Below are 12,162 nucleotides of genomic sequence, written 5' to 3' on the forward strand. Positions count from 1 at the left end.
AACCACAAACGTAGATCTTTATAGAAGAATACAGATCATTTAAATATATAAAAAAACGAAAACACAACACAAGGAAAAGAGAACAAGACCTAAAAGTAACTACACAACAAAGAAATCTCACCCTCTAAAAGCTCACAATATACTGTAAAACTGTTAGATGTACAGAACAAATAGAAGAATTGAATGGAAGTACACAAAGAATTTCAGATCAAAGCAGGAATGGGAAGTGTTTTAGCGATAAAATGCATTTTCAAACCACTACAGATTTCCAGGCCCTTAGAAATGCTTTCATTAAAAAAGTAATTTTTCAATTAGATGTGAGAGAGGACGTCTGTTGTCATTAGTAGTAATGGAGTTCAAAAGATAGGTATGGAATTGAGAAATACTTCAGGTGCGAGAGTAGTAGAGCAATAAAAGGATAAAAGGAGCACGCTTTCAGGAGAGTAGCACTGAGCAAGGGAAGAAAGAATGATCAATGAATGAAAGATAAAACAATATGAGCTTACAGAAGAGAGATTTGCAAAGATGGCACACCAATACAGGGCAATAAGAGATTCAGAAAACAATTTGATTTTATAGTTGGCACTTGCCAATTCTAAAAAGGTCTCTTTTGATCCAGCCTGTCCTTCTACTGATGCTACCACCCTCTCCTTTCTCCAATATCCATGAAAATTATTTGTACAACTGTTATAGAATTGCATGCTTGAAAAAGGAGAAGGGGAGTCCTATTTTATATAGAGAATCCATTGACTTGCATACCATCCAAAACACTCCTCCATATAACACGTGGAGAGATGCATGGGATGCCTATTTGTTTATTTAAATAAGCTTATTTCAAAATACAAATTTGCTTATTTCCTGGGTAACGTGGGTATTTTGACAGGTATTTCTCCACGTGTTATAGATTAATGTTTCGAGAGGTAAATATTGTAAGTCAATTGGTATTCTAATAAATAGGATAGACCCACTACTTCCTCCTCTCAGCTATTGTATCTCTTTCTGTTTGTATTATACATTGCACTAAAGTATGTAGGTTCTTTGCCTCTCTCCCGCTATACGTCCTCTTTCTGTGAGCTAATAAACACATTCTGTAAAATAAAGTTACATTATTTACAGATACTGTACAATCTTTGATACATCCCATTATAAATTTGCACAGAGTAATATATCGCCTAACGTAGCAGAGCACATTTGATGCAGAGAACTTTAATTCAATAGTGCAATCTGACTCAACATGAAATTGATACTATAGCATCACTTCTTCACTTCTCATACAACTAATTTAACAAATGGAATAAATATTCTGCCATATTATTATTATTTTTTGGGGGGGGTGGGAGAGGGGGCGCGGGGCTTTCAGTAACACCATTTGGGCTGCAAGGGGAGTAAATGGATCTATTTACAGGCGTATGTTGTAATTTTAAGCCTCCCTACCCTGCTCAAAGGAAGGTTACGTCAGATTGACTACTTTATATACATTACTCAGTCTCTCACACTTTGTCAGAGTGTTGGGTAGGTGCAGGCTGGATGTGAATAAGCAGATATGGCGATAGGAACTTTTGTAAAACATAAAAGGTGATTTATTTGACATCCGTCTACAGTATAAGGCTCCACAGGTATTGACATACATATCCCTTGACAGAAACTTGTGTCAAAACATAATACTCTGGACAGGACCCCCTGGTAGCTCTGGCTTACGCTAGGGAGGTACTTACAGGTATACTCAGGGCTCTTTTTTGTGACGGTACAGTCCTGTATGCCATACCACCACCTCTCTTTCCCGGCTGCTGTTTTTTTTCCACTGCTTGCAGTCTCTGCTTGCTGCACCCCCTGCATGGCTGAGAAGTACAGAGCAGATGGACCAGAGCAGACTTATCTTCTCCCTTGGTAACATTTTTAGAAGGGGGAAGTGTGTATGTGAGTGAGTGAGTGAGTGTTTTTGGGCTAGGGGGGTTATTATTTGTATTGGGGAGAGGGCTATTATTTGAATATTTGAGGTTATGTGTATTGTGGGGGATTATTATGTGTTTTTGGGGGAGTGGGGCCATCGTATATTTTGGGAATGAGAGAGAGATGTGCGGGAGAGAGAGGTGGGGGTGAGAGAGCTAGAGAGGTAGGGGTGAGAGAGCGAGAGAGGTGGGGTGAGTGAGAGAGGTGGGGGTGAGATAGTGAGAGAGGTGGGGGTGAGTGGGGGTGAATGAGAGAGAGTGAGAGAGGTGAGGGTGAGAGAAAGCAAGTGAGCAAAAGGCATAGGGGAGAGAGAGAGAGCGAAAGACATAGGCGAGAGAGAAAGACATAGGCGAGAGAGAGAGCAAGAGAGGTTGGGGTAAGAGAAAGCGAGAGAGTGTAAAGCTGCATCCCCGCTATCGCTGAGTGGGTGGCGCTGGTGGTGGTTACTTACATATACAGATATATTTAAGTCCCCGCTAACGCTGTGCCTGCGCGCTCGTGCACAGGCACACATGCTCATCCGCGCTCGGGTAAACAAAAAAATTATACTTTCCTGCGAGCTCAATGCCCCATCCTCCCCCCCCCCCCCCATGCACATGCAGGGCACAGGACACCCGGCGCTCATGCTTTGAGCACTCTCCAAGCATGAGCGTGCTCAGCGCGAGCGGGGACTTAGCCTAAGAGGTGGGGGTGAGATGGAGCGAGAGAGAGAGCAAGAGAAGAGGTGGGGGTGAGAGAGAGACAGAGAGGGGTGATAGGAGGGGGAAGGAGAGATGGAGAGGGGGAGAGGTAGGGGAGAGTAGTAGGAGGGGGGGGGGCACAAGAGAATAATCTTGGATCCCTACTACTGTACTTGTTCTTACTTACAGAGCATGTTTCCTAACTGAAAACAACAAATGGTGACAGGACACTTCTTAATACACTTAACTAAACACACAAACCTATGTATAGGATTTACACATGAGGACCACAGTGAGAATTCTGAAGAACCTGTTTCTAGAACATAGAGTGGAGCTATATATACATCCTTCTATCTCCTATGGTGACATCACTGGTCACAAGACATACAAGTAAGTGGCAATCCCCTCGGCATAGTCATCCTACATCACATGTCCTGGAAGGAGATGTGCAGGCAGTGCATAGCTTGTGAGACGAAGAAAAAGAAAATGACGGTGGCTTGATCAAGATTTCAGTAAAAATAAAATCTTTTTATTGGATCTTACAAACAACTTGCTCACATAGTGCTGCGAGAGGTACTCTGACGCGTTTCGGGCTTCCTGCCCTTTGTCAAAGAGCGTAACGCCTCTCTAAAGGTGCCGGTATAAGTAGGGGGATCCATCGTCATAAGCCCCGCCCATAATGTGAGGTCACGGATTCCCCCTCCAATGGAAAATCACGCAGGGACGAATCTGAAAGCCTCGAGCGGCCCCACAGCGAGGGAGCCTCCACACCAACAAAGCACCACAAATAGGTTAAAAATAAAACAAATATTAAGTCAGACAAAGGCTTAAATCAGTAAAAAAAAAACGTATCTAAACAAATGACATATACCATAAACTACATCAGTATCTTCAGTGTCAACGTAAGAAACAAATGAATAAATCACAATGTTAAATCTTACAGCATAACTATAGACACTAAGACATATATAAAAAAATAAGAAAAAATGTTAAAAAATGACTGCAACATAAAAAATCAAGCATAAAAAAAAAGCAGCTAAATGTATATACTAAAGAAATTACAGATAGAATATGAAGACAAAGCCACGGATCCAATATACTCCATATGTAACAAGACAACATCATTGACAAAAAACAGTGCCCTATATAAGACATAGTAACTGAAATGATTGGTATTGGTCAGAAAAATGTACCACATTGTGAATCAATGTATTGTGTATATACAGTATGTATAAATTGCAATACATGAATGCTGCAATATATGAACAAATAAATCCCTTGTAATACAATACACGAATTACACATAATTGTACACAATGTGTAAATATAATCTGGAAAATACTCATAACCAAAGCCAGATGGGGAGGAAAAAGGTAAAAGGAGGAAGGGGGTAGGGGGGGGGGGGGGGTGGGGGCAATAAACCCACTAAATCAAATAGTAGTTCCAAAGGGGGGGGGTTACATACTGTATACTATTACTATAAATTACTTCAGAATATCTTCATGCCCAGCACAGCTACAGTATGCAGATTGTGCAAACTACATGGATAGCATGTTGACCATATCTTTTGCATGAAGTAGGTGAAAGAGCATTTCGGGGGGAAAAAGTCTGCCATTTTTTTACTGGAGGCAATCATAGTTTAGTAAATAGTATATAGACAAGTCATTTTTAAATAATTACATACTGATTTACATATTTCTCAATGTAAATCATATGTTGGCTATATGAGTACAGGCCTTAGCTCCATGGTCATTTAGCAGGTCTAAATGGAAACATTTCAATAACAGCTTGATACAGATGCTAAAACAGTTTGATCTCTGCTGCCTTCACCGAAAACACTTGGGGAGATACAGTACAGCATTAGAATGTGTTTTGAAGCACTGTATGGGCTCCTGTTTTACAGATTTGTGGGGGTGGTGTTATCTGGGGCTTTTTTTCTCACACTGAATTTCTTTTAACTCCATAGCAACAAGATGAAAGCTTAGTAGTATACAGATTGACTATCATTTCCCTTCAGCTAATAATATACAGAATACAGTAACTTCAATAATAGTAATCTCTGGTCCATTAATTGTTTTGGGATTTTCTATCAAATTGTTTTATTTAGCTTTTTATTAACACAATTCTACATCCACATACTTTTACAACTCAAAACCACTAAAGTGATCTCAAAGGCCTTCTGCTTCTAAAGCTTTTTCCACAGTAAAAGGAACCATGTAATTCATTTTTTAATAGGGCTAAAAATAGAATAGGCCAGAGGTCTAAATAATTTATTTATTTTGCATATGAGAAATGTGTTTTTTCATTACCAGTGTGTCTTAATCCTTGAGCTTCCCTTATGTTTTTTTTTTGTATTGGCTACTGATATTTCCTTGTGGCTTTGTGTCACATTAATTGTTGTGTTGTTATTAAAAAAAAACCACTTCTATTCCCCAAGCAACTAAGGCAACATACTGGAAACTAATAAATCAAATATGGAATATATATATATATATGGTGGTACTGTACGTACTATGTGTATCTTGATTTATATAGCACCCACAGTATACTCAGTGCTTTATAAAAGAGAAAATACAATAAAATACTGGGAATTAAAATACAATAACTGCAACAAACAAAATCAGACTATAGGAAAGTAAATCCCAGCCCGGGAGAGTTTACAATCTAAGGCCCGTTTTATAGTGCCGGGCGCGCGCTACGCCATGCCCGCGCGCGGAATTTTAGTTGGCTGACGTTAGTCAGCTTTTTTATAATGGCGCCGCGCGCGCACGACAAGAAGAGTAGAACCGGCCGACAGGGGGAAGGAAGAAAAAAAAGAAAGAAATCGCGCCGCTACCGCCACTGAAAATGTAAGTATATGAGTGTATTTGAGTGTATGTGTGTATGTGTGTATGTGTGTATGTGTGTATGTGTGTATGTGTGTATGTGTGTATGTGTGTGTGTGTATATGTGTGTATGTATGTATGTGTGTATGTGTGTGTGTATGTATGTGTGTATGTATGTGTGTGTGTGTGTGTATATGTGTGTATGTATGTATGTATGTGTGTATGTGTGTATGTGTGTATGTATGTATGTGTGTATGTGTGTATGTATGTGTGTATGTGTGTATGTGTGTATGTGTGTATGTGTGTATGTGTGTATGTGTGTATGTGTGTGTGTGTGTGTATATGTGTGTATGTATGTATGTATGTGTGTATGTGTGTATGTATGTATGTGTGTATGTATATGTACAACGTATTAAACAAAATTATTGCAGGTTTTATTTATTTTTTTAAAACACACACACACATACATACATACACACATATGCATACACATACACACACAGTCGCGCACAGTATATACACAAACCGTGTATACACGTGTAACACACATATATATATACATACATTCACACACATATACATACACATGCATACACATACACACACAGTCGCGCACCGTATATACACAAAACGTGTATACACGTGTAACACACATATATACACATACATACACACACATATACATACACATGCATACACATACACACACAGTCGCGCACAGTATATACACAAAACGTGTGCGGCACGTGCACGCACCTTCGCATAGGCACACGCGTGCGCACGGCCGCACACACTATATAACAGCCTTAAGTGGTATGTTGAAAGACTTACAGAGACAGTATGCATATACAGCCCATTTTGTGCACCCTAACAGGCTGTGTATGCATGTTCATCATGGCCATAATCAATTTTTCTGATCTGCGCCAAAGATGAAGGGTCGGCAACACATATAGATCTATATAAGCTCACCAGTTGTTAGCGGTTGTGGTCAACTGATGTTAAGGAAGTCGGTCATTTAAGTATGCATAAGCAGCAAAACCATTTGCTTGGCCACCCTTGGAGAGGTGACTGAATAGTTAGGTCATTGATACAGTACAGGGAGACACTGATTAAATTGCTTGCTTCAAACAGGAAAAAGTTGTATGCTTAACATACAGGAAATATGACATGAAAAGATCTCCATGGTCATTGGTTTCAGTTAGGGCAATTGTGTCATAGAGAGTGCCTATTCTTAGTTAGAGTCCCAAATGCTACATATATCCCCCTCCAACACACCTTTATATAGTATGTGGAGAGAACTCTGTCCGCAAAAAATGGGAACTCTGGAGATACTTGGTAAATATGCTAATATGAGTCATTAGCATATGTAATTAGCATATTTCTCAAGTGTGCCCATTTTATGTGCACAGGTGTCTCTCCACATGTTGTTTGGAACTGTAAGAATATTCTCTCTCTCACGTCCCATAGTTGAGGTTCTGGGTGAATTGAATGTGTGAATAGTGGTGGCTGGCGGTATTGCATACATTCGAACCAAGATAGACAAATATTTCAATAAAAATGTAATCAATCTGCTAATATGCTCACTTGCAAATAAACTCCATATTCATAGCGAATTTGAATGTTGGCGAATAATTCACCCATCTCTAGTTTCAGCCTCCTATATATAATTCAATTCCCTTGATAAGAGCGTTGTAAATATTTTTTAACAGTTGGTGGTGATATGTTAAGACGGAAGACATCTTTGCACATCATTATCTTTGTAAAAGTTGCTTATGCCATTATAAAAGGTACACCGTTTCTAAACTGTTTAGCAAGATGAAAATACTTAAGTGTGTGCCATAGAATAGAAAAATAGCATTTTGCAGAAAAACAATATACAGTACTTACGTTGGCATTCTTTACAGCATTTGTCAGGAACATATGCAGGGGCAGAATAGTCCGGGCAGTTAGATGCAGGACAGACAAGTGTCTCACACTGAACAGTCCCATTCTGTGAAAATACAATTCAATTATTTATAATATACAGTTGGGGTGTAAGGATATCAGGAGCTAGTACCAAATATTGTGTTATACATTCTACTGCACTAACAGATTCATGCAGCTCACACACAACCCCTCCCCCGCCAGAATATTTCATTACATTTATTAAAGCATGTGATTTAATAAATATATTCGACCATACGAAACACAAGTTCTGCTTTCAAGAGGTCCAGACAGTGGTAAATGAATGCCTCAGTGGAGATAAAATACTTGTTGACCTTTCTTATCCCCACTAGAGCTCATTAAGTTCATTTTTTACATTGCTTGTAATCAAACCCATTATTCATTTCACCGCGATAATCCAACGTGCATCAGTTTTGTAAGCATGACTGAAAATTGTAGTCATAGTCATCGTTGAAGTAAACATAATGGTCGGGTGCTGGTTTTAGCTCCAGAAGCTTATATTGGCTTTCCCAATCTGTGAGAAATCAGATCAGATCTACCTGTGCTACAGCAAAACTCAATCAGAATATCATTGTCTTTTTCTACCTCCTTCCTCTTAGGCTTATTACAGGTAGAGCCAGAGTTATTGCTCCCGCTGGTGCATTATGATTGGACATGTTGTGATATTCTGCACTATAACACAATAGTCTGCATTATTAGTAGGCACAACAAAGCTTTGAACCATCTGTATGCTTAAGTATATTTACAGATACATTATAATTCTTATTTAAATTGTTACAAAATGGGCTGCAGTTGTATTGAGGGTAAACAGTTCATTGAAGTAAATGGATTCTAATTTGCGTTATACTTAACCTCACTTGGTAAATATGGTTCTTAGGAGTGGATTCATCAAGCGCCAATATGAGTTAGCGCACCCGATCCGGCGTTAACTCTTATTTACGTTAATGGGAGTTAAAACCGGGTAGGGGGTGCTACCCTTTACTGGCCCCTCTTGACATGCAGACTAGTTTAACATGCAGATCAATAACATCAAATTAGTAAATAATTACATTTACTTTAACCAAATACATTTGCATGTTTGTATTAATAAAAGTCAATTGTTTCGAGTGTATACATTTAATGGGTGTAAGCATTACAATCCTCAATCTCTTATCCATATCATTTTAGCAAACTGTTTAATTTGTAATCATCTGAAAAATACAGTTAGAGTTTTCAATGACCATTGTAAATGTATTAAATATATCAAAAAACTAATGAAGTTTGGAGTCTCTTTTAGCTGGTTCCAGGATTAGAACAGAATGGCCTAAAGGAAAAAAAAAACATTGGATTGAAAAATGCTCCTCTACTCAGATGTGTAATCTGCACTTAATTTCCAGAGAAGCAAAAGAAGCAGAATCTTTGATTTTAGCATTGTTAGATTAGTGTAAGGAAGCCAAACAGTTGGTTAAATTGCTTACCAAATGTAGTTTTTGGCTGGCTGAGGGGGAGGGGGGGGGGTTGCAGAACACAACTAAGACTAAGAAAGCAGTTTCTACTTTTACATTACATCACACATACAGTAGCATAGCCTTCTCTTTTCTATGATATACATTGGCAAATATAGGATGCTATTTGTAATGTAAGGGATAAGTAGAACAGGGTTGTGGTTATTGATCTCAATTATGGCTCACAGTGGTTGTTAATTACAGTTCAGTATATGCTCAGGAAAAAAAACATTCTGTACATACTCAGAATTTAATTATAGTCTGTGACCTAGAATGCCCTAACATGTCCAAGCTACAAATACATATAATTTATGACTACGATGAATTTGGTAGTTTTTTCAGCTGGCTTTGATTTGTGCATCGCAATAACAACTACAATTTTCTTAAGCTTTGGAAATCAGTTTACAAGGTCCAGTTTCCATTATAATTTATGCAGCACAGTTGAATCAGATAAAGGCCTTTATGCTGCCAGAGGGGCACCTATCACAGCAAATAGGCCAAGACAATTGCCTGTGATAAATGTAACCCATAGTTCTCAGTATTCAATAATAAAATCAACCACTGTAAAATAGTGTATACAACTTTGTACGAACTGGGATAAAATGACTGTTTCTGAAATACATTGGGGCATATGTATCAAGGCAAAAGTAGACCAATTCTAGGCCAAAGCAATTGCACCATGTGTATCAAGGAAAAAAATCCTATTGATTTTAATTGTTTAACATACTGGACACCTAACAAGCTCCTATTGAACCCCCAAAATGACCACAACATATATATAAGCATATGAGTGTCACAGAGGAGTGCTACTGAGCATGGCAATATATATTTTAAAACCAGAGACAGAACATAAAACACAGACAAAGCTCAGTTTTTAGCACATCCAGTGAGACTCATACACGGTACAGTGCCTAAATATATATGTATAAATATCTAATAAGTAAAATGGTCTTTTAGTTTGACATTTTTGGCCAAAATTGTTGTAAGCCCCTGAGCCAACGCCAAGGCAGACCACATATCAGGGGTCCCTAACGCTAATATAAATTCTTAATAACCTGTGTAATAACAGGAAGAATGATTTATAGTAAATCTGTCAATATTAGTTGCAAAGTTCTGAGTCTGACTGAAGCTTTTATTAACCTGTACATTATCAGGAAAAGCACTCTGTATTAGAGATGTCACAGCCAAACTGCAAGCAGGCAAGTTCCCCTGAGTGGAAGATGCTATGGAGTGAGCCCATAACCATTTAAATGTGGGAGGGGGTGAGCTTAAATTAGGAAGGAGGTTGCCACCCTCCAATCAGCCATGATTAGCTGGACAAGAATTGTAAAACATACTGGACACCTAACAAGCTCCTATTGAACCCCCAAAATGACCACAACATATATATAAGCATATGAGTGTCACAGAGGAGTGCTACTGAGCATGGCAATATATATTTTAAAACCAGAGACAGAACATAAAACACAGACAAAGCTCAGTTTTTAGCACATCCAGTGAGACTCATACACGGTACAGTGCCTAAATATATATGTATAAATATCTAATAATTAGCGTTAGGGACCCCTGATATGTGGTCTGCCTTGGCGTTGGCTCAGGGGCTTACAACAATTTTGGCCAAAAATGTCAAACTAAAAGACCATTTTACTTATTAGATATTTATACATATATATTTAGGCACTGTACCGTGTATGAGTCTCACTGGATGTGCTAAAAACTGAGCTTTGTCTGTGTTTTATGTTCTGTCTCTGGTTTTAAGATTTTAATTGTTTGTCACAGTTTTGCATTGATACATATGCCCCATTTATTTTTTACTGTATGCAATCTGTAAAAAAATAAATACCATGAAAAATGTATATGGGAAAAAAAATAGTTTCTAAGTGTATCTTGTATAGATATTCGTACCATGCATGAACATTTCTTACAGCCATCTGTCCAGGATTCCAGCTCTCTGTAGATACTGCCCTTTACAGTGCAAGACCTCTCACAATAGCATTGATCCAGTCTATTCATCCTCTGCTCGGCTCTTGACAGCTGCAGGCAGATTTCACACATAGGGGGAAAAAAATTATGGCAAGCAACGATTTCCATAGTTCCTTAATAATATACACAAATTAGAAGTCAGCAGTGACATACTAAGAATATGGCACGTTTGATGCACGGATGATGAACAAATGACCTGCACAACCGTTACCAGGTGCAAAACAAAAATATTATTTGACCTGTTTTCTTTCACCTTCTAAAGAATTGCAATGTGTTTACAATGAATAGCATATAGTACATAGCAATAATCATGGCTTAACATTCAACATATTCATGATATTAAATATATATTTAAATATATATATATATATATTGGTGGATATGTAATCTAAAAATATAATAATATAACTAAAGAGAGCTGGTTGCCGTTATTACGAATTGATGGCTGCAGAGCCATAAACATTTATGCTTTTTTGTCTTGATTTTGCATTTAGTGCAAGTTGAGGGATTTAAGTCGTCACATTTTGTGCTCCGTGTTATCATGATATTTTATAGTCATAATTTTGCAAAATAAAGGAAGTGTACCCATGCAAATACATTTCAGAAGAATAGGAAAACACTTGTTTGGTCTTCGCTTAACTGATATTTTTAAACAGTCCTGATTTACACGCTCAAATCCTAGTGCATTATAGGTTCATACGCCTGCAATTTTATGAAACAAGAGAATACAAAGGCAAATAAAGCACGAGATATAAAGTTAGAAACTGATATTAGACAAAATCTTATCTCGACAGGAAATGTGGGATGTCAATATATTATTAAAACTACAAGTGCAGAATAAGCTGAAGTGCATGAGATACAGTATACAGAATTGACTGCCTCAAATCAATTCTCCAAGATCTTCCCGTATTCAGGTGGGCATCTTTTCAGCAGTTATTTATAAACACAGTTAGTAAAATATGGATTAGGAGAATCGGTAGCTATTGTTCTGGTGGTCCAACTCCACTAAATACAGATCTAGTCTCATGCACATCTAGGAAGATTTATTCAATCCATTTAAGACGCTTATTCTAAGACACTTCTCAGTAATACATTGTACATAAAAAAATGTTTTAATTAAGAACAGACTCTATGTATCAAAGGGCAAATTCCAGAGCACAGTAATTATTTTGTTGCAACCCGTGCCGATATATACATGTGGAAGGCTGCGCCTACAGCACAGTATATAATAACATTTGTTGCAATATTTTCAGGTACAGTACGTCTGCCTGCAACGAGATGAGGGATTTATAGTGC

At 38.0% G+C, this 12,162-nt stretch overlaps 1 protein-coding gene across 2 annotated transcripts in view; it reads right to left on the reverse strand.

The window, feature by feature from the left end:
* Positions 1–12,162, reverse strand: part of NELL2 (neural EGFL like 2) — a 375,157-nt gene that overhangs the window by 247,775 nt on the left and 115,220 nt on the right. For both annotated transcript variants that reach the window (XM_075600120.1, XM_075600119.1), the window contains exons 8-9: positions 10,789–10,917; positions 7,343–7,445 (exon numbers count right to left, since the gene is read on the reverse strand). In XM_075600120.1, coding sequence (XP_075456235.1) covers positions 7,343–7,445; positions 10,789–10,917 — 232 coding nt within the window. The remainder of the gene's footprint in view (positions 1–7,342; positions 7,446–10,788; positions 10,918–12,162) is intronic.

Source organism: Ascaphus truei, chromosome 5 (assembly GCF_040206685.1).
Source record: "Ascaphus truei isolate aAscTru1 chromosome 5, aAscTru1.hap1, whole genome shotgun sequence".
In the NCBI taxonomy this organism is placed as follows: Eukaryota; Metazoa; Chordata; class Amphibia; order Anura; family Ascaphidae; genus Ascaphus; species Ascaphus truei.